We start from the raw sequence: 23293 nt of genomic DNA, 5'->3' as shown, positions 1-23293 counted from the left end.
TTGCACATTTGCAGTACAAATGTGTAAATCAATTTAAATCCCCCAATCCCCAACCTGCCATAATATGTGGCATGCTGAGCATCTTATTTATCAATAGATCACTGGCAGAAAGGTGTTCCAGTCTTCCACACAGCACCATTTGGCTTCACTGTAAACTAAACCCAGACCTTGAACTGTAATGGGGCTGCTTTCCATGTATATGTTGTTAAGGGTGTTGGCCAGTAGTACCATTAAGAAACTTGCTGGTCAGTAGTCCAAGATGGTTGGGTCATGTTTCATCAATAGGAGTTAATAGTTTAGGGATGAGTTCCTGATAGATGGGAATCTCTCTGTGATCATTGGAAAAGGTGACATCCTTCCAGACAAGGATGCAGAGAGAGATGTAAACCACAGTTGAAAGTTTTGAAAGCATACACTTGGGGCAAAAGAGTTTCTAGCTGAGATTAGCTGTGCCACTTTTTATGGCAGGCTGGGAATGATGCAACCTTGTGAGGGCTGCTTAGTTGCTTTGCTGGACTGTTTATTTCCCTCCCCTTATGTTTTGCTTGTATATTTGTAAATAAAGCAATTATTACAGAAACATTTAAGTCTCCAGTGCACCTCACTACTTTTCTGAAGTAAACAAAACTCAGAGTGCTGTCCCTGGATATCTTTGCAACTCAGGGGAGTGAAGACCAGACTATGCTACCAGATACACAGAGAGAGGGAGGGAGGGAGAGAGGGAAGGAGGGAGACTGGAAGGAGAAAAACACAGAGAGAGGCCTCATTCACACATAATGCAGAACTGGAGTTGAATGGGCCAGAGGTTCCCCAAGTGTTACATGCAAATGCGTGCAAATGCTGTTCTATGCGGTGATGTACCCAAGGTTTCCATTTTCTGACTCCAGTCAGAACCCTCAGGTTGTAGTGAGTTTCATCATCACAGCCTGAGGTTGGACACAGCCTGTGTTGCATCCAAATGTTGCAAGGCTGTGTCCTCCTCAGGCTGTGTCCCCTTCAACCGGAGTTGAGGGAAGAACTCTAGCCATGATTGGCTATGCGGGCTGTCCTTCAGTCAAGAAGGAAGCCTGCACAGCCAGTTCTCTCCTCCAAATTTGGACAGGAGAGTGGGGGGAGGGGGGATCAGCCCACGTGAATGCTGTGTGTGTGTGTGTGTGTGTGTGTTTGTGTATATGTGTGTGTGTGTGTAGGATAGCAATAGCAATAGCACTTACATTTATATACTGCTCTATAGCCGGAGCTCTCTAAGCGGTTTACAATGATTTTAGCATATTGCCCCCAACATTCTGGGTACTCATTTTACCGACCTCGGAAGGATGGAAGGCTGAGTCAACCTTGAGCCCCTGGTCAGGATCGAACTTGTAACCTTCTGGTTACAGGGCGGCAGTTTTTACCACTGCGCCACCAGGGGCTTTAAAGAATATGTCCCATGTTGTAGCAGGTTGGGACTTAAGGTGGGTCCTAGATTTGAAAATAAAAGAATGCCCTACACAAGATAACCCTTTTCTCATGTGTTAGTGTGTGTATGCCCCCACTAAGATAGATGGAGGTCTTTCACACAACCATTTCTGGTGTGGAGGGTGGGCGGGATAAGGCAGGGATGAACCTACCCTCCTCCCTGACAATCACAGAAGTGTTGTGTGTGCGCTCTGAGCAGCACAGATCTCTGGAGGCTGGGAAAATGAAGCATCAACTCCAGATATGAGGAGCACAGTGCAGTGAGGGATTTCCGCTCAATGCAGCCCAAGCAGACACACTATCCCAGACCTGGGTAAAAGGGCACACTCATGTCCTTTTACCCAGGTAGGGCTGCCTACACCTGGTTAGGGCTGCTCATGTGAACAACCTCATGATGTTTTAAAGAATAGCACAACAAAAAGACATAAGACCCCTGCCCCCAGGACTTTACAACCTGAATTTTATAGAGGAGGTGATAACAAAGGGAGAGGATGGATACTGAGAGCCATAGAAAACAAGGGATGAATATGACTAAGTTCAGTTACATCTACTTAGGCTTTATTTCAGGTGAGGAAAAAAGATTAGGGGATTATATAAAAAGCTTTATGGTAGGTTGTGTAAATTGCTGTATAGCGTTCCTTAAGATTATGATAGAGTCATACTACAAAAAGAATTGACCAAGCATGAGTCTTAGAATCAGAATAGACAAAGCTAATAAAAGGATAGCTGGATATTATAACTCTCCATCCAGCCCTGTTTTTTCCAAAGGACTGAGTTGCCGAGGACTTAGCAGTCCTGAAAGAAAGAAAAAAGTACTCTCCACCTTCAAAAGATTCAGGGATGATTGCAGCCCCTAACCTTCTGATAAACTGCTCCTCCATGCCTTCCTTGAAAAATTACTTGTGTTGTAAAAAACAAAATGTTAAAAAACATTAAATTAAGAAAAAGAAAAAGAAAAAGAAAAATTACTTGTGGCCTTTTTGGCTATGAACATAAGAAATTCAAGTTTATGTGGCTGCATTGAATAATAAACCAACGGCGTTGATAAATAGCTATGGTCTCTGTTTGGGGCACATATCCAGTAGGGTGCTATAAGGATCGATGTTAGTCCCAACATTGTTTAACACCTTTATTGATGAACTGGAAGCATGGTTAAACAACACATTAATCACATTCAGTTATTACACCAAATTGGGAGGTACTTCTTGAACTTAAGTGGGAAAGTGCCTAATATATACAGCATGAACCATAACATCATTAAAGGACTTGCAGATGCATTCTCAACATGTCTTTTAATCCTGTGGAGAGAGAGAGAGAGAGAGAGAGAGAGAGAGAGAGAGAGAGTGTGTGTGTGTGTGTGTGTGTGTGTGTGTGTGTGTTGACAATTTGAATCACCCCTTGACACATGCTGCAAAACCAACCCAGACCACAAAGGTCAGAATCCTGCAAGTTACTGATCCTTTTAAAATTGATTTCTGAAATACTAGATTGCACCGTAGCAATTAGGGATATGCACGAACCAGTTTGGCGCTCCCTTCCTGGAGCCATGTTAGTCTAAACCTGCCCATTACATATTATAGGATTTCATTCTGAACAGTTCAGATCTGATTTTCTTGCTTTCAGGGTTTCACCCAGTTATTCACTAACTGGATGCAATACTTTAATATATTTACGAGGATCAAGTGTTGTTATTGATTTGAATTTGAATTCAAGAAACCATAGTGATTTGACTTGTGGTAAGATACAACCTATTCACAATACTGGATTATAACTCAGCCTATTTTGATTGGGAATAGTTTTTAACATGTGCATTGTACCAGCTAGGAGATAAATATTTCCTGTTTTTTCTCTCTTTAATCTCACTTTTCTTGGGTTTAGATAACTAGTGTAGGATCCTTTGTTTGCCCTAGCTTTTGTTTTATATATGCAGGCAACATGCAGACTGAGGCAACATGCAGACTGGGTCTGAACTAGACCCCCATGTACACAGTAAGACTCCACTGAGGTACCAGTTCTCAAAGAGTCCTGTGGCTTCAAAAAGAGCTCTCTGAACTCAAGCCCTAAGGACATAGCTGCCTGCAGAACAGATGACTTTGTGAGTGGAATGGCTCCATTAACTACCTGGTGCCGGGGGGGGGGGTGGATGTGTGTGTGTGTGTGTGTGTGTGTGTGTGTGTGTGTGTGTGTGTGTGTGTAGTGGTAGCTAAGATAGAAAAGAGTCTGTGTTTGTGCACAGGGATATACACCAGTATTTTAAGGGAAAGAAAATGAGTGCTGGAAGTTAGGGTGGGCAACACGGCCCCATAGACCATACTGGGAACCTGCAGTGGGCACGTTTGCCACTGTTTAAAGTTGTATGCTCCTGCCCTTATTGACCCCATAAAGCGACACTCACTGGTCGCTACTGGATTTGACAACTTTCTGCCCAGCCACTCTGGAATTATAGCATTGGTTGCCAAAAATGGGGGGTGGGGGATAGTCCTTTTATATGAAAGCAGGCAGCATTTTTCACCTGACAGGGCATGTTTAAAGGCCAGAATGGGAGCTTCAATCCCTGCACTTTTTGTAACTTTCTGCCATTAAAAGAAGCAGCTATGGCATGGTTTGAAAGTTTTAAAGACTACTTTAAAATTCACTAAAAATTAATAAGTGGACCAGCCTCCTTTAAAGTCAACAAACATAATGCTTCTTGATGTAATACCACCATGTGAAATTTCAGAGCTTTCTGACCAGGCATTCAGGAGTTATGAATTTTTAAATGTTTCCCATTGATCTCTATGGGAAATACGACGTCAGATATTTCTGACTGAAATCTGACACTATTTGACAGTCTAACAAGTTTAAAGCCTTCTCATCCTGAATCCAATCGTTTTCATGTTGGATCGTGTCAGGGTGGATTGGACTATTTTTCCTTTTCACAGGCTCAGCTATGACCCTTCAATGGTATGTCCCTGGCAGCCTCTGCTTTGGAGCTAGTTCATTGACATAGGACAGAGCATCCTATAAATCTAATTAAATAACCTAGTATTGTAAGCTATATGGCTATATAGCAGGACTGGTTTCAGGTTCCATGAGCATTATATTTCTTCTTTCCTTTCGCTTGACATACTCTAAATCATTTTTACTGTCCTTGGTGGCACATTAATCAGGGTCAGTTTGCACAATACACTTCAGTTTTATGGTGCTTCAAGTGCACACTTTAAAGTGTGAAATCTGAATATAACATTTGCAAACACATTTATTTCGGCACAACAATACATGAAATGTGATTGGCTGCAGCTCCTTGTTGAGTGTATACTAGGAGCAAGCACAGCTTTGCCTCTACATAATGGGTGAAATGGCCCCAAGGGATTATAATCAGAGAGAGATACTTAGGGTTTTTTATACTCTCTCTTTGGATGTGCTCGGAAGGGAGTTTTTCTCTTCATTTCTAATTCTTTATTCAGCATCCTGCCAAATCAAACTCTCTTCCCCATCTTGACACCTTTGTCTCTTTAACTTTTTATTGAATGCTAGTAGCTTCTTCCAGAGAAAAAAAAATCAGTCCTTGTATATGAATGTTGAATGAACTGCTCTGATGTTTAGTCATAATGATAAAAAGTTAATTAGTAGACCTAGAATGACCTCAGAATATAAAATGTTTTAGATAGCAGATATGTTAATAATAGGATTTTCCTTCCTTCCTTCCTTCCTTCCTTCCTTCCTTCCTTCCTTCCTTCCTTCCTTCCTTCCCATACAGATAATCCTGTCACTACAGTAGAGTACCAATTCACTCCAAAGTGAATTAATTTTTGTGATAATTTCGCATTGTGATAATTTGTTGTAGCATTAGCTCTAGGAAGAGTTAATGCTACAATATTAATAGACTCAAAGAGCATTCATTTGTACTTTGTTTTTGTTTTTCTGGACTTGATCTTATTGAATGTATCTGACATTACAAGGTTGTGGTTCTTTATTCTGAGTAAAACCATCATTGAACCTGTACTGTACTCTAAATTCAAACTGATGAATTTATACAGGGTGCAGTTAATGTTATCAGCAATAAGATTATTTTAATTAAAGGATTATTCCACCTCTAAATGAAATGTCTAATACACCCAGTCAATTCCTGCCAATATGATCATTCTATACGCAAGGAAAGATAGTAATTAATTAAAAGAAGCTACTTCAAGGACAATTGGTTGACTATGCACTATTTGAGAAAGAGCTGACATGGGTTTTCCCTCCGCTTTTTCAATGTCATAAAACAGCCTTATGAAATAGCACCAGCTGCTTCTTTAGAAAATAAATAGCAAAGCAAAATCAGGCACAAATCATATGAAGAAATCAAAAACAGAAAAAAGCATCACTTGAATGTGTTTTGCTTTGGTTAAAAAAAAACACCCCTATATATAATTTTATGCCTTTCATGTTTCCTTTTAAGTTCCTGATTACAAATGTATAACACCACAGTATCAAGATGGCAATTTGATGCAGCTGCCAGAATGAAGAAGACAATGAATTGGGTAGTAAATGGCACAACTTGGTTGATACATCTTGCAACATGAAAATGGTGCAAGTGCAGGAGCTTTCCTCATTGAACCATTATACCAAACTCTTGCAATTAAACTTATGTGCACAAAGGAAGGACAATTTGGTGTGATATAATGGAAAGAATGTTGGATTTGAACCAGTGAGACCAGGGAACAAATCCCTGCTCAGACATGAAACGTGCTTGGTACATTTCATGTACCAAAATGGTAGTACATATGCTGGTAACCTCTAGGTTGGATTGCTGCAATGTGCTCTATGTGGGGCTGCCTTTGTATGTAGTCCGGAAACTACAGTTGGTCCAGAATGCGGCAGCCAGATTGCTCTCTGGGTCATCTAGAAGAGACCATCTTACTCCTGTGTTGAAAGAACTACATGACTGCCAATAAGTTTCCGGGGGAAATACAAGGTGCTGGTTATTACCTATAAAGACCTAAACAGCTTAGGCCCTGGGTATTTAAGAGAACGTCTTCTTCACCATGGCGCTTTCCAGTTAGCCACTCAACAGCGGCAAAATGTTTCCGTTCAGGCAAATTGCATTCAAAAGGTAAATAGCAAAGCACCCAGCAGCGGGAGCAGTCTCACAAAAGCTAACAACCAAAAAAACCAGCAACTTTTTTTACACCGGATATACAACATTATAGCACTATATCACAGCGATTAAATTCTAAACAAGGCGTAGGAAATATGAACGGCACCCTGCTGTCAGCGTAGGGACTGTGGTGTCACAACACAGGAAGTACGGAAACACACTTCAGAGATACGTCGTGACCCTGTTGCAGGGTCTAAACTGGAAAGCACCCATGGGCCTGTTAAGATCATCTGGAGAGGTTTGTCTGCAGTTGCCACCAACTCGATTGGCGGCTACATGGGAATGAGCCTTCTCTGTTGCTGCTCCTGGACTTTGGAATGCGCGCCCTGTTGAAATAAGAGCCTGGCAACTTCTTAAAAGGCACTGAAGACACATTTATTGAACCAGGCTTTTAATTAGATTGATGGCTTTAAATTTTTAATGTAGGTTTTTAATTATTTTAATGTTAATGGTTTTAATGTTTTTAATTGATTTTAATTGTTGATTTTAATTGTTTAATTGATTTTATTTTGATTTTAATTGTTTTTATTTTGATGTAAACTGCCCTGAGGCATTTTTGGAAGGGCGGTATAAAAATCAAATAAGTAAAATAAAATAAAATAAAATATTTTTTAAAAGACACGATTGCTCCTAAGTGTCCCCTCCAACCCGCTTCAAAATTGGCCCCTTGGTGTACGGAAGATCTACGGGGGCTGAAGCAGCAAGGTAGGCGACTGGAGCACAAGTGGAGAAAAACTCAACTCGAATCCGACAGATTACGACATGGAGCACATTTAAAGATCTATGCTCAGGCGATACATGCAGCAAAGAAGTGGTTCTTTTCTGCCTGTATTGCCTCTGCGAGTTCACATCCAGCAGAGTTGTTCAGGGTTGTGAGGGGACTAGTATCTGCTCCCTCTCCCTTGAACCAGAATTTGGAGGCATCAGTTACCCGCTGTGGTGTGTTTAATGAATTTTTCGCAGACAAAATCTCTCGGATTTGGGCCGACTTAAATGGAGACTCTACAATTAATTTGATGTCTGAGCTGGAGGTATCCAACAACTCCTCTTATACAATTCGACTGGATCAATTTCAGTTTGTGACTCCTGATGATGTGGACAAGCTGCTTGGAGTGGTGAGGCATACCACTTGTTCCCTTGACCCTTGTCCAACATGGCTTGTTCTATCTAGCAGGGAGGCTGTTGTAGGCGGCCTGGTAGAAATCATAAATGCTTCTCTGAGGGAAGGCAGGATGCCTCCTTGTCTTAAGGAGGCAATTATTAGACCTCTTCTAAAGAAGCCTGCATTAGATCCCTCAGAGTTGAGCAATTATAGGCCAGTTTTCAACCTCCCATGGCTGGGCAAGGTAATTGATAGGGTGGTGGCCTCTCAACTCCAGGCGGTCTTGGAGGAAACTGATTATCTACACCAGGCCTGCTCAACTTAGGCCCCCCAGCTGTTTTTGGACTACAACTCCCATAATTCTCAGCCACAGGAGCCAATAGCCAGGAATTATGGGAATTGTAGGCCAACATCTGCAGGAGGGCCGAAGTTGAGCAGGCCTGATCTAGACCCATTTCAAACTGGTTTTCAGGCGGGCTATGGGGTGGAGACTGCCTTGGTTGGCCTGATGGATGATCTCCAATTGGCAATGGACAGAGGAAGTGTGACTCTGTTGGTCCTCTTGGATCTCTCGGCTGCTTTCGATACTATTGACCATAGTATCCTTCTGGAAGGTCTGAGGGTGTTGGGGGTTGGAGGCACTGTATTACAGTGGTTCCTCTCCTACCTCTCGGACAGATTCCAGATGGTGTCAATTAGAGATTGTTGCTCTTCAAAATCTGAGCTTAAGTATGGTGTCCCTCAAGGCTCCATACTCTCTCCATTGCTTTTTAATATCTACATGAAACTGCTGGGAGAGATCATCAGGGGATTTGGAGCTGGGTGTTACCAGTATGCTGATGACACCCAGTTCTACTTCTCCATGTCAACTTCTTCAGGAAGTAGGCATATCCTCCCTAAATGCCTGCCTGGAAGCAGTAATGGGCTGGATGAGGGAGAATAAACTGAAGCTGAATGCAGATAAGACGGAGGTACTTATTGTGCGGGGTCAGAACTCTAGAGTCAATTTTGATCTACCTGTTTTAGACGGGGTCACACTTCCCCAAAAGGAACAGGTTCGCAGTCTGGGAGTACTTCTGGACCAATGTCTCTCCTTGGTTTCTCAGGTGGAGGTGGTGGCCAGGGGTGCTTTCTATCAGCTCTGGCTGATACGCCAGCCGCGCCGTTTCTTGAGATCAGTGACCTCAAAACAGTGGTACATTTTTTGGCAACCTCCAGACTTGACTTCTGTAATGCGTTTTGTGTGGGGCTGCCTTTGTACGTAGTCCAGAAACTTCAGCTGGTTCAGAACGCGGCAGCCAGGTTGGTCTCTGGGTCATCTCGGAGAGACCACATTACTCCTCTGTTGATGGGGCAAGCCTGTCCCACATATTAGATTTCTGAAATAGAAATTGGGGAGCAAACATCTGAGGAGTGCTTCCCCCCATGTGCCCCCTGGAGCTGCCATTGCTCACCACTCCATCATCACAGCTGTGCCTGATTCCTAGCATTCTCAATGAGAGTAGGGCTTGGACCAATGTGCAAACAGGTTTGGTACCAAACTGGTTCAAAGTCAAACTGGTTTGGTCTGAAGGCTAGGGGTCAAGCTGAACCACCCCCGGTTTAGCTTGACCCTGGACTGAAATCTCCCTGGCCCATTTGGGAGTTTGTGAATGTTTCCCCCACAAATGTAAACCTTTTCTAAAACTTACCCCCTCTGGGGGGATTCTCCGAGGTGGCGCTGGGGGGGGGGGTTCTGCGGAGGGTGATGCCAGGCCACACAGATCCCCCTGCCACCTCCCCATGCCAGGACACACACAGACCCATTGCACAGGCACGGCGGCCTCCAAAATGGCCACCACACTGGGGGAACAGCTGAAAGGGCCATATTTGGAAGGATGGAAGGCCAGCAGGGGAGGGGGAACTTCCACGAACCCCCACCACCACCACCTCAGAGAACCATCCAGAAGGGGTAGGTTTTAAAAAACACTTTTAAAAAATGTTCGCAAACCCCACTCCCTCTGGACTGGACCAGACCAGACCAGCAGGGTTCGAGGGGGTGCCAGACTGAACTGGCCCAGTACAGTTCAGGTCCAATTTGGACTTGAACCAAACCGGAGCAGCCGGTTCCAAGCACACCCCTACTCGGCACTGATGATGCACAGCATCATTCGCACAAAGTCTCTTCTGCTTTCACTAGAATACCAATGGAGTGATGAGCTTCACGCAACCTTGGGTGCACAGCTTGCTGCACTGCATGTACGCCAATGTTTTTGTGTGACCATAAAATAGGAAAAACCTCATAGAAGCCACTCTGAACTTATTTTTTACAAATGTAAAAAGTAAACATCTCTGAGAAGATTCATATATCCCAAGCTGAACTTGTATCCAGCTGAGGAATTCACCCATCAGGGATTCATTCTGATGTGCTGCTAAGCTCAACAGAATGCCACACCCTCAAATAACAGAAAGCTCATCGGTGCCTCTTCTGGAGGCGTTTTCCTTTCTCATTGCATTCCTTGTGCCCTACCTCACATTTTCACCATTATATGGTCCCTTTTAATGGTATTTTTATGGTCCCCCAACCCTCAAAATGAGCTTTTCAGGGGGCGGCTGAGGGGGAGAAGGGTCGGGGTAGCTCTCTTGCTTGGGTTTTCTTCTGTTCATAAATATTTGGCTACAATTCCCTCTTTGGCGTTGACTCTAAACCAGTAATTCCCAACCTGAGGGCCTCCAGATGTTGCTGAACTACAACTCCCATCATCCCCAGCTTCTTGTAGCTAGCAATATCTGGAGGAGTTCAGCAACATCTGGTGTCTCCTAGGTTGGGAACCACTCCTTTAAACTGATCCACTGCAGTCTGAAATTTCAAAATATCTTTGGCCTGTAGCCCAATGCATGTTTCTAAGGAAGCAAACTTTGAAGAATTCTTTGGGCTTTATCTCCGAGTGAATATACTTGGGATCAGGTTCTGATTTTAATAATTCCCTACTAAGATTGTTCATTTAAGAATATTCATTGTTTGCAGTTTCTAATTACATTGAAAAACTTGTCAGATCTTACCTTATGCTAAGAATAAAACAAACCATTAAACAAAATACCATTAACAATATGTTGTAAACACAGAAATCATTCAGCAATGTTTAAGGTTTTTTAAATATACAGCTTACTTTCTTCCTTTTTTAAAAAAGGCTATGTTTATATAGTTTTGAAAAAGTAAGCATCTCATTGCATTTTAAATTGCTTCATGCCAGTTCCTATTTAAGTGTTGCCTAAATTTTGGTGCAGCTGTATTGTTTATAATTTATAAACATTCTGCCATTAAGAGCAATTAGATATTAAACTTTAATAACCCATGTTGTTGTGGATGTTCTATAAATCAGGTTGAGAGTGTTTGAGCTACAATTTACACTGGTTTTGTTTCTGAACTTCTTTGCAGTGTGAAATAAATGGCATAACAAACTGGGTAGCAGTGAGAAAAGAAAATACCATGCAAAGTAAGAAACCAGGGATGACAAGGAGATATCAGGTGTTATCCTCCAGGTTTAAAGAATGTGGTTTTATTTATTTAAGATATTTATGCCCCACCCCTCCAGTACACTACTGCTTCGGATGGCTCACAACATTAATGTAAAATAGAAGACTAATAAAGTTAAACAAGTTAAAAGACCAGACTAAAACCAAATTTAAAATTTCAATTTTTTAAAAAAAGTTACAATATAAAAGTTATTAATAAAAAGCAAAAAAACCGAGAACTATAAAAATGAAAGAACTTACCATATATAAGCAGCAGATAAAACATTAAAAGCCTCTTTAAAAAGGTGTGTTTTTAATTATTTTTAAAAGCATTGAGGAGCATGGCAGAGTTCTTCGGGGAGGGCATTCCAAAGCCAAGGGGCCACAAACCAAAAGGCCTTGTTTCTAGTCCCTGCCAAGCGGATCTCTATTAGTGGCCATGAGCAGGGCCTGAGATGCCAAGTGGAGGGCCCTGGAAGGTTACTATGGGCGATGCAGTCCAACAAGTACCCCAGCCTCAAGCCATGTAGACCTTTAAAGGTCAAGACCAGCACCTTGAATCTAGCCTGGAAGTGGACTGGTACCTAATGCAGATGTGACACTCATGGAGTGAATTGTGCCCATGAGCATCCTTGCAGCAGCATTCTGGACCAGCTGAAGCTTCTGAACCATATTCAAGGGCAGCCCCACATAGAGCGCATTGCAGTAGTCTAATTTGGATGTTACCAAAACATTAACTTATTATGTCTATATATCTTATATAGGATTATAGCATTAATAAGATTATGGCATTACTAGATTAAAGCATTAATCTATTAAATCTATATATACTATCAACTCTAATGAATTTTCCTAAAACACCTGAAAACACATCTCTTCAGCTAGGCTTTCTCAGCTTTTTAAAATTTGTTTTTAAATTGTTCTGATTATTTAATTGTTGTTTTATGATGTTTTTAATTGTTAATCATTGTTTTTATGCTTTATAATTTTTGTTTTACTAATTAATTGATTTTAATGGTGTTTTAATGTAAACTGTCCTGAGCCTTTTGGAAGGGCAGTATAAAAGTTTTAATAATAATAATAATAATAATAATAATAATAATGAATAGTATTAATCTATCAAGTCTATATATCCAGATTTTTTCTCATTTTGACCTTTTTGGATCAGATAGTATTTCTGTGGCAATTATGCATAAATCAGGCAGGCTGTGATTATCAGAATTAAAATGATTGCTCTAATTGTGTCAATTTTGCAGATATGTTGTATCTAAAGCGAGCATGTAGTTCAATGGTAATTTAGCCTGTGTATTGAATATAGCTTCCTGGCTGTATACATTCAAGGATGCAACGAACACTGTAGGATCTGAAGCTCATGCTTTGTTGACTATAGTAAGTTCTGCCAGTCATAGTGCTCCAGCAGGTGACAGTCTCATTAAGGTAAGCACAAGTAATGCAGCATTTGGAATCACAGTGATGTGATCCTGGATTATTGATGGGTGGTTTAAGTACTACTCTCACTAGTAAGACTGGGAAGTTGGTGAAACGCTATCACTGATGGTAGACTGATAGCTATAGGCAGACATTCCAGATTGGCTAGTGCTGGGTAACTTTCCCTAATTGCTAGGTGACAGGCTGCTGAATGGAAATAAACTACAGATGTGTTGTGCTTTGTTGTAAATGTACAACTGTTGTGGAGAATGACATCTCTAGGTAATATAGATGCTCAGTGGACAGTGGATGTAGTTGATTATTTGTGTGTGTGGGGGATACCCTTTCTATAGCAGAAGTGTTTTTAGTTTATTGTTGCAGATGCATTTAAATTTCAGAGATGGCTGTAGGTGATGTTTCTCTTCATGAGTTTTGTATGTCAGGATTTCCAGTTCATGGAGCTGTGGACATCACTAGGTTTCTTGTAAGGATCAGTGACTATTCCATTGATCTTGATGGTGAGCGGGACATACAGGAATGATGGGTGTGAGGATTATTCAAGATGCTGCTGTATGTGAATGTGAATGAAATGAGTTAATGTCATTTTAAAAAAATCCCTCTCTTTACCAACCATACAGACTACAAAGATGTCACTGATATTTTGCCACTGTGTAGTGAGTCACCTTAAGTGGTGCAGTGGGGGAATGATTGACTAACAAGCAGAAGGTTGCTGGTTTGAATCCCCGCTGCTACTATATTGGTGAGCAGCAATGCAGGAAGATGCTGAAAGGCATCATCTCCTCCTGCGTGGGAGGAGGCAATGTTAAACCCCTCCTGTATTCTATCAAAGAAAACCACATGGCTATGTGGTCACCAGGAGTCGAAACTGACTTGATGGCACACTTTACCTTAGGTGGTTTGTGAGTGGCCTTTTTTAAGAATGTCTTGTTCCAGTTTTCCCATGAATAAATTTGCATTGGATGGGACCATACAAGTGAACATTGCAGTATCTTATTATTTTTATTTCATTTATTTTTGCATGTTTATACCACCTAATGTAAACTAGTAGATTTGGGAAGTTTATAACTTACCTTGAAGTTGCAAATAGTGTTCTCCATCAAATGTAAAATTATTACAAGTAAGGACTAGCTTAATTAAGGTAGTGGTAAATTCTGTGGAAAGATCATTCAAAATTATGTGTTTTAGGAAAACATGAAGGGCCTGAATATCATCATTGTGTGGTATATTAGTATAAAGAAATGTTACATCAAACATAACCAATATGGTATTGTTGCCAAAATGATATTGTCTATTGGAATATTAATAGACTGGAATGATTAGGAAATCATTACTACTTTTAATATATGATGGGACATTTTGTACCGAATTATGTAAGTTTAAGTCGATATATAGATATTTTCTTTCAGAAGGTGGGTTGTTAACCTGACACAATAGGATGTCCTTGGTTATTTATTTTATCAATTTTTTGGTAACATGTAAAATCTTAATACAAGAGGGACTTGTATCAATATGGAGATCTATTAGTATCATATATATCTACCTGCATTGATTGCAGTGGGATTTGTGATTGTATGCTTGACTAACATAATCTGGATTGAAACAAATGTGTCTAATAACTTGCCCAGCATCCTCATATTCATACTGAGCTAGTTAATCTCTTCAGCACTCGAGCAAATGTCAGCCATTACCAGCTTTGAAAATTTTGATTTTATCTGAAATTGCCCCAAATCAATAAAATTTGAATTGGTTTAAAAAAAAATTAAAATGGATTGATGAAGTTGGAATTAATTCTGAAATATCATAATAAATTACAGATATACTTCAAAATTTTTGAATTAGCAAAATGGAATAGGACTTTTCCCCATAGAGATGAATGGAGAAATTGAAAAAAAATCACTGGTTGGACATAGAGCCTTGAAGCTGGCCACACATATGAGGAAAGGGAGTCATGGCCCCCTGTCACAAATATTAAGACAATTGGTTAATCCTCTGATGTTTTGGTGGATTTTTGAAATTTTTCTTTTAAAATTGCTAAAAATGTAGAAATCTGGCTTGTTTCAAGCCAGGACTTTACAAAAATTTCTGGATCTGACGCCCTCCGTAGGACCATCATTCTACCCCCATGTGGAGGGAAAAGGACATTTCTTTGATTTCATATTAATTTGTTTTAATTCCACAATGCAGAAGCACACAGTCTGTAAAAGTGAAAGTACTTTGAACGTTTCTGCTTTTGTGGTTAGAAAGAATTTCTCATTTTCCCTTCTAGCCATTCCAGGATCAAAAGGTGTAAAAGTCCTTTCAACCCCTTTTAAAAGGTCTGCCTGTTCCTGCAATAGGGATGAAAAAAACTTAATATAAAATCAAAGGAATGTCCTTTTTCCTACACATGGGGGTGGGATTATGGTTGAAGGAGGGGATTCAGATCCAGAAACCTTTGTAATGTTTTGGCTTGAAACAAGCCAGATTTCACATTTTTTAACCATTTTAAAGAATAATTTCAAAAATTCACACAAATACAAATCATGGGATTGACCTATTGCTTTAAAGAAAATTACAAAAAGTCCTTCCAATGTGGACTTCATGTCTGCCAGATTTCATTACTCTATGACCATTCATTCCAGAAATAGAAAATGGGGCTGTTACCCCTTTTCACAAAGGCAAAGGGCAGATTCCTCCACATGCTGGAGAAATGATGGTTTAAGGAGATCTTCAGCTGCAGAAGTTTTTGCAAAGTTCTGGCTTCACAAAATGCCAGATTTCATTATTTTTAGCCATTTTTACAATAACTTCAAAAATTCTCCAGAAACCAGGGGTTTGATGAATTCTTTTAAAAAATACTACATGAGGCATTCACCCCCCTCCCCACATGTGTGCTAAGTTTCATGGCTCTAGGGCCAACCAGTTTTTAGTTTCCCCCCATTTACTGCTATGGGGGAAAATCCACATTTAAGTCAAAATTAGGATTTGGATTCCAAATCTGATCTGATATCTGATACTGCCAGAGCATATAGAATCCAAATCTAATATTGCCAAATTCAGTTCAGGTTGGATCCAAATCTAAATTTTCTGAACGCACACAGGCCTACCAGGCATGCTTCTTCAGGTTCAATAACCTCAAAAAGTTCTGTAAGACAACTCAGGTTTAATTAAACATTATTTCTCCAATTTCTTCTTTATTTATTTGGTCAGCGTTATTTCTTTCTTTGAGAAGGGGTGAATCTGAGGACATCCAATAAACTGCTCTCCCTTCTTGCTTTTCTCGTAGCTGAATTATCATGGGATGAGTTGCTGTTCTATTTTATTAGTATTGTTACTCTAAAATGCACTAGGCTAAATACGATAATTTGATTTGTTTTACCCAGTGCCCACTGTTTTGGTATATTGTTTTTTAAGATCATGATGTACCATGCTTTTTGAATTAGATAGCCAAGGACACTTAATTAGGTAAATAAAAAAGTAAAGCAATTTTAACCTACTTATTTTCCCTACAATCTGTCTCCCTTATGCTCTGTCTACCTGTTAAAGTTAAATTACTGGTGGAAGGATGTCTTGTTTAATTGCATACATAAAAATCCTATTTGAGTGTTTTTATTGTTGCAGTCCTCAATTATTTAGCCCTCATTCAAGAACAAAGTGATAATTAGGCATCAAAAGCTGAGTGGATTACTGTCAAGATCTCTCCTGACATCCATTTAACATTTAATCAGATATTAATGCTATAAATTATGTGCTTCCAAGTAGAATTAGGGTCTAAATAAAAGGTATACGAGTTTGGCATTATCTTGACTTCATTGTAGTTCTCAAAGTTGTAAAGTTTTATGAGAAGTATCACAAATATTTCTTGTGTCAAACTATGATATGAGTTTTATCACATTTTTCAAAAATGGGAGTGGACCTTATATTTCTCTCCATTCCCACCTCTAATGGCATCCTTACCTTCATTACGCCTAAATATCATGGACCACCCCCCAACATATTACTTGAGCTTTACCCAAGTAATGTGGGTAAGGTAGATGGTTGAGGGTGATTATGAATGCTTCATTAAGGGAGGGCAAGATGCCATTGTGCCTCAAGGAGGCAATCGTAAGACCATTATTAAAAAAGCCCTCCCTTGAGCCCTCCAACCTGGACAACTATAGACCGGTCTCTAACCTGCACTTTTTGGGCAAAGTGATAGAGCATGTGGTGGCATCCCAGCTGCAGAGAGAGGATGATATGGATTATGTGGACCCTTTTCAATCTGGCTTCCACCCTGGATATGGGACTGAGACTGCCTTGGTTGCTCTAGTGGATGACGTGCACCAGGAACTAGACAGGGGGAGTGCATCCCTGTTGGTTCTGCTGGACCTCTCGGCAGCTTTCGATACCATCGACCATGGTATCCTTCTGGGCTGCCTCTTGAGTATGGGAATTGGAGGAACTGTGTTGCAGTAATCCGGGTCCTTTCTTGTGGGAAAGAAAGTGGTGCTGGGGGACTACTGCTGAGCTCCGTGGCCACTGGCCTGTGGGGTCCCACAGGGTCCGATCTTGTCCCCCATGCTGTTTAGCATCTACATGAAACTGCTGGGAGAGGTCATCTGGGGACATGGACTGAGTTGTCAGCAATATGCGGATGACACTCAACTCTATATCTCCTTGTCACCTGATCCAAGGGAGGCGGTGGATGTCCTGAATCGGGGACTGGAGGCCGTGATGGGTTGGATGTGGGCTAATAAGCTGAAATTTAATTTGGACAAGACTGAGGTAATGTTGGTCAGTAGGAGAGCCAATTGGGATGAGGAGATTTTACTGGTTCTGAATGGGGTTGCAGTCCCCTTGAAGGAGCAAGTACGCAGCTTGGGGGTATTACTGGACCCGGCTCTGCTTTTGGAGGCTCAGGTGGAGGCACTGGCCAGGGGTGCCTTTGCATGGCTTCAGCTAGCGTGCCAGCTTTCTCAAGAAGGCAGATCTCGCCCTCTCTCGAGAAGGCAGATCAGACCCTTTCTCGAGAAGGCAGATCTGGCCACAGTTACCCATCACGTCACGGCTGAATTACTGTAACACACTCTACTTTGGTCTGCCCTTGAAGGATATCCGGAAACTGCAGATAGTGCAAAATGTGGCAGCTAAGGTTTTATCTGGAGCTACCTGATGGGAGCATATCACACCAATTTTGAAAGAGCTGCACAGGCAACCAGTTTGTTTCTGGGTCCAATTCAAGGTGCTGGTTTTGATCTTTAAAGCCCTTAGAGGTTTGGGCCCTGGATATCTGAAGGACCGCCTGCTCCCAAGGGTTGCTTTCCGCTTGATGAGGTCATCTGAGGGGGCTCTGCTCCAGGTGCCAACAATGAGGGAGGCTCGGTTGTCATGCACATGGGACAGGGCCTTCTCTCTTGCTGCCTGCAGACTCTGGAATGCTCTCCTGGTGTTTATTAACTCCTCAGACTCCATCACAGCCTTTAGAAAGCATGTTAAATCCTGGCTTTTTACCCAGGCTTTTATATGATTGCCTCTGCTGCTGCTCTTTGTACTTTGTATTTTGTATTGTTTTTATGCCTGTGTTTTAAATTTTTAAATCAGATTTGTTTTTGTTTTTAGCTTAATATTTTAATTGTGTCATTTTTACAATCTTGTTTTTAAATTCTGCTGTAAACCGCTTTGGGATTTTTTTTAATGAAAGGCGATATATAAATTTAACAATAAATAAAAATAATGTGATAAGTCCTGAGTCCTTCCAAAAACAATAATCAACTTCAGAGGCCCCTTCCTTCAGAAGTTAGGAGGGCAGTAGCTGCCATCCTAACAAACACAGCATGGACATTCCAGGAAGCCACGTCCATTTTGCGGAGAGCTTCCCCCTTTACCACTGTGCCCACAAGCAATGGGCAAGAGAGCAAATTTTGTGATAGAGATCATGGATGGTTATATTACTTGAAAATGAGACAGGGCCCTTCCAGAGGCAGTGCAGATTGTCAAAAGTCTAACTTCCCCTACTAGTATGCATCTGATGGTGCACAGCTAGGAAAGCTCTCCACAGCACAGATGCATCTTCCACATTGCATGTCCACATTGCATTATTATTTCATTATTTATTTATTTATTCGATTTCTATACCACCCTTCCAAAAATGGCTCCGGCTGACATCCTGACAAATGAAGCACTTGTGGATGGACACTGTACTAGTGCAAAGTTGTGCTAGCTACTTGTGCTGAATCTTGTGTTCTAACTAGTGTTGTGTTACTACAATTATCCTTGTGCATCAGTTGTGCAACCTGCAGTACACCTCATTTGTTTAAAAGGGAACTTGTGCACAAGAGTGCTATACCCAAGAGCCCAATTCACCAAATCCCCATTTTAGTGCAACTATACAATCTCCTTGTGCTAACTCAACTTTGTTTATTATGCAAGCACTTTGTTAGTCAGGATGCCAGCCACTGTGTTTACATATGGCAATTATTTCTCCTGAGTAACAGCCATGTTCTCTTCCTTAGGTGGATTAATTTTTAGATTACTTTCAGTGCTGGCCTCAAGAGATTGTTTTAATTGACAGGAGAGATATTGGAATTTGCCTACATTTTTTTCTGACATTTAGAAGATTGTGTTGGATTGTGGATACACACACACACACACACACACACACGCCCTGCGCCATTTTTGGAAGGTCAAATAAATAAATAAATAAATAAATAAATAAATTTAAAAAACTAACTAAATATATAAATATATTTGTTTGCCACCAATGATGTATCTTACATGTGCAGAGCCTATTGAAGACCGGATCATGCTCTCAGTGTTTATCTCTTTTAAGGCTTCCTTACATCCTCTAGAGATTCCTCTGAGCAGATCATCTGATTAATCCTCTGATTAAAACTAAACTAAACCAAAGTGTAGTGCTTGCATCACCAGATTGTGGGGAAGGCATCAGCAGCATGTCACCAGAGTAACTGTCATTGGCCGTGATCTTAAAGGGGGCGTGCTAAGTGCAATCATGCCTTTTCAGAACTGTCCACCTGCCATCGGCAAGCCAAGCCAAGTGCCAAACCAGTGCTCCTTCTGACAGTGATAGTACCGCCATCCTCGTAAGAGCCCTGGGGGGAAGATCTTGTGAGGGGCACTAAGCCCTGTTACTCAGGAAAGGGAAGGTAATGTGATGACTTCGTAAGAGGGGTTATGTATATGAGGGGGGCCAAAGGATCCTGATGGTCTGTCCCTCTGTGACTTAGGATGCTCTTGTGAGGGCTCATCATGCTAAAGCGGTCCATGCACAACCAACCACATTCCTGCTCCCCTGGCAGCTTGCTGCTGGCTGATTAGTACTCTCATGAGAGGGCCAGGCTGCTGGGAAGGACCATAGGGTAGAACAGTCTTCCATCAGACTGTGCGCAGTCATGAGTTGAGCTGACCCATCAATGGGGACCCCGCTTGGGTGAGGCCCCCCACTCTCTCTGGTTAATGATATAACTTTTGCACTGCAACCTCCTCTTCCTTGGGAAACCTTGCATGGTCCCAAAGGAGATTGTTATGCTCCATGTGTCAGATGTGCCTAGCAATGTGTATGGACAGAAGGAACAGGGTGCGAGGATGGATCTTTATTTACATTCAAAATTCCCAGATTTGGGCTGGTGTTGCACCTTATGAAGACATGCCACTACATAAATCACTGGAGAGGGGAACCTCGATTTCCAGAGATCACAGGAGAGTGGGGTCAACATTTTGGGGCACATGCAATAGTGGACATGTCTAAGTGAGCAGGTGGGCTGGCAGAGGGCATGCTTTGACAGCTTCTTGGCGGTGGTCACCAGGGAGAGCTGTTGGTGGGGTACCCATCCCCACTGCTAGCTTCTAAAGAGAAACCTGGTTGGGCAGCATCTGCCATGAGAGAGTGATCCATGGTGTTTTGTCATCACACTTTATTAGCAATTGGGCCCAACATCCTTGGCCCCACAGACAGTTCTTCTCATTAGTTGCGGGGGGGGGGGGTTGTACCCATGGCCTTACACTCAAATGTATGAGTGGTCCCTTCAGGATCAGCGCCCATCACCATCACTCATGAGCAATCTCACCTCTCAGTGTTGGCAGTGCTGTTCCTGGTGTCTGGCCATTCACATGAGTAAGCCTAGGGACTGCACAGACACCCCCAAGGGGAAGGGTGGTCCCCCATTCCCCAACATATTTGTGAAAAAATAGAAATTGACTAATCAAGAATCTTTGGTTTCAAACCCGACACCAGGTATCCCCACTATGGATGTGCACGAACCTGTTCAGAGACCATTTTACTGGCCTCCGAACAGGTTTGCAGAGTTGGCAATTTGAATGGTTCAAAGACGGGGAGACACCTTTAAGGGTGGGGGAAGGTGTACTTAACCCCCCTCCCCATGTGCGTTTCCCCCTTATCTTAAAAACTGGTCCGGCAGGGCGGAAGCATACTTCCCTTCCACCCCGTTCCCTCCTCGGTCCAGACATGACTGGAAGTACCCCGTGCACGTACGCACACCGCGCTCACTCTCACATGCATTGGGCGCACATGCAACATGCACGTACATGCGTGGGGTACTTCTGTTCACTTCCAGACCAAGGAGGGAACAGGGTGGCAGGGAGGTACGCTGCTTCCCTGCCAGGCCTTTTTAAGAGTGCTGGTAGGGAAAACATGGAGGTGGGGTAAGTGAACCCTCCCACACCCTTAAAGGTGTTCCCACACCTTTGAACTGGCCCCTGACAGTTCCGTGCACATACCTAGTCCCCACCCTAACATATGTTTCCATCATGGTGCTCTAATGGGGTACCCTACTTATGTTGCTACCTGGACTGTTTGTGCTTGTAAACATACATCATTTGTCACTTCATTCTTGCTGAGCAAAGCACTTAGTGCCCATCCTGTCATCCTGTCCCCTTTCCCTCCTGCTTGTCCGGATGGGTGAGCAAGGGACAGAGTGGAAAGAGGGCATGCCCCTGTGGGACTTTGCTGCTTAACAGGCGAACAAGCTTGGGATTGGACATGGCAGTTTCCCAGTTGCTGGGCAACTGTTTTGTTGGATCAGAGACAGGAGGGGCGGGGTGAGTGGTTGGAGAGGTGGCCAACAAGAAGCACCACAGGCATGGAGTGGGTGAAATCTCAGGCAGGTCTGCAGCACCATCTCTATGATTGCAGTTCCAAAACCTGTATGGAACTGCAGTTATGGTGCTGTCCATGTTCAGATGTAACAATTTGGCAGCCAAACCTATGGTTTTGGTGGTAAACCTTAGTGCGAACCAAAGGTTCAAATTGGAGTTTGATGAGGTAAACCACAGGTTCCTTTAGCTGCGAAACTGCAGTTGCACACATCCACACATAATGGAGTTCCAACCTCTGCCCTCTTTGACTCTGGTTTTGCCTTATGTCCAAATTTGTCCAGAGTCTATTTTGCAAATACTCTTGCAGTCAGGTAAGCAAACATAGGTACTTCTTTGCAGTTCCAATGATACTGCATTGACAGAGATACTCATTGGCAGAGATTCTAGGATTCTGAGAGATCTTCCACAAGATACTGATCATTCCCAGACTATCATCATCATCATCATCATTATCATCATTTGATTATTGATAATAATAATAAAATAATAATAATAATAATAATTATTATTATTATTATTAAGCATGTAGTATCTTTTCTAAAGTGTATCTAACTGACTGTGAATTATTCTTTGTATAATAGATCTATAATATATTCTGTTTAAATGTTGAGCACATTTATTTGATATAATGTGTTTATGTAAAAATACTAATATTTAATTTTCTCTTTACAAATAATGTAGGGTTGTTTTGTGAGACAGAAGTCGATCAATGTGATTCTAATCCATGCAAACATGGAGGATTATGCAATGACTTCATCGGGCATTTTAAGTGCATCTGCCCTTTAGGTAAGTCCTCTAATATGAGGTATGAACCAACTGCTGTATACTCATCTGTGGCCCTTGAAAAATGCTCTGGAAAATCAGAAAATGCTCTGGGAACCAGAAGTAAATTTTGCCACACAAACTGATCTCTTCAGGGATGGGCAGACTCTAAAATTTACGTGTCTTTAAGTTTTTGCGGTAAGGGCCTCACAATTATAGAGCACATATTTTGGGCATAACCAGAACATTCCAGCCAAAATGTGTAACACTGGAGTGTGTACTATCTCCATCTCTTACAAACTGAAAGCATATTTACTTTTCCTTATGAGAAGAAGTGTGGGCAAACCTTTTGCCATACCTGCAGTACAATGTTATGGAGCTATGAAATTGCTTCTAGACCTAAATAATAAGGGTGTGCATTTTGGAATTTTCTCATTTTGATTTGTATCCAAATCAAAACACCCCCATTTTGTTTTGTACCCAAATTTTCAGAATCTGAATCACCCCTGCTTCATTCTGTAGCCAAATTTTCAGAATCCGAATCCAAATTGATTTGGATTTTTAAAAAGGGTCCCAGGGCAAAATGAGTGGGGGGTGGTAGTGTCCAATGGATGGAAGGTACCACCCAAATTTCAAAGGAATTGGGCAAAGGGCTGATTTTTTGTGTGATTTTTTTTTAAGTTTACGCGTCGTTAAGAATTTTCCCATAGGGAATAATGGGGATTCCAGCAAATGTATCGCTTCACATTGAGGAGAAAGGGGTGGCCCAGAGCAGAGTGTGGTGGGTGGTAGTGCCCAATGGGGGCAAGGATACT

The 23293-nt window shown here is 41.7% G+C and overlaps 1 protein-coding gene across 1 annotated transcript in view; it reads left to right on the top strand.

The window, feature by feature from the left end:
• Nucleotides 1-23293, top strand: part of LOC128337958 (protein eyes shut homolog) — a 219504-nt gene that overhangs the window by 158409 nt on the left and 37802 nt on the right. Inside the window, exon 8 of the mRNA XM_053279776.1 lies at nucleotides 22398-22502. Within this exon, the coding sequence (XP_053135751.1) occupies nucleotides 22398-22502 (105 nt within the window). The remainder of the gene's footprint in view (nucleotides 1-22397; nucleotides 22503-23293) is intronic.

This window comes from Hemicordylus capensis, chromosome 1, assembly GCF_027244095.1.
Source record: "Hemicordylus capensis ecotype Gifberg chromosome 1, rHemCap1.1.pri, whole genome shotgun sequence".
Classification (NCBI taxonomy): Eukaryota; Metazoa; Chordata; class Lepidosauria; order Squamata; family Cordylidae; genus Hemicordylus; species Hemicordylus capensis.
This window is presented reverse-complemented; position numbering and strand designations above follow the sequence as displayed.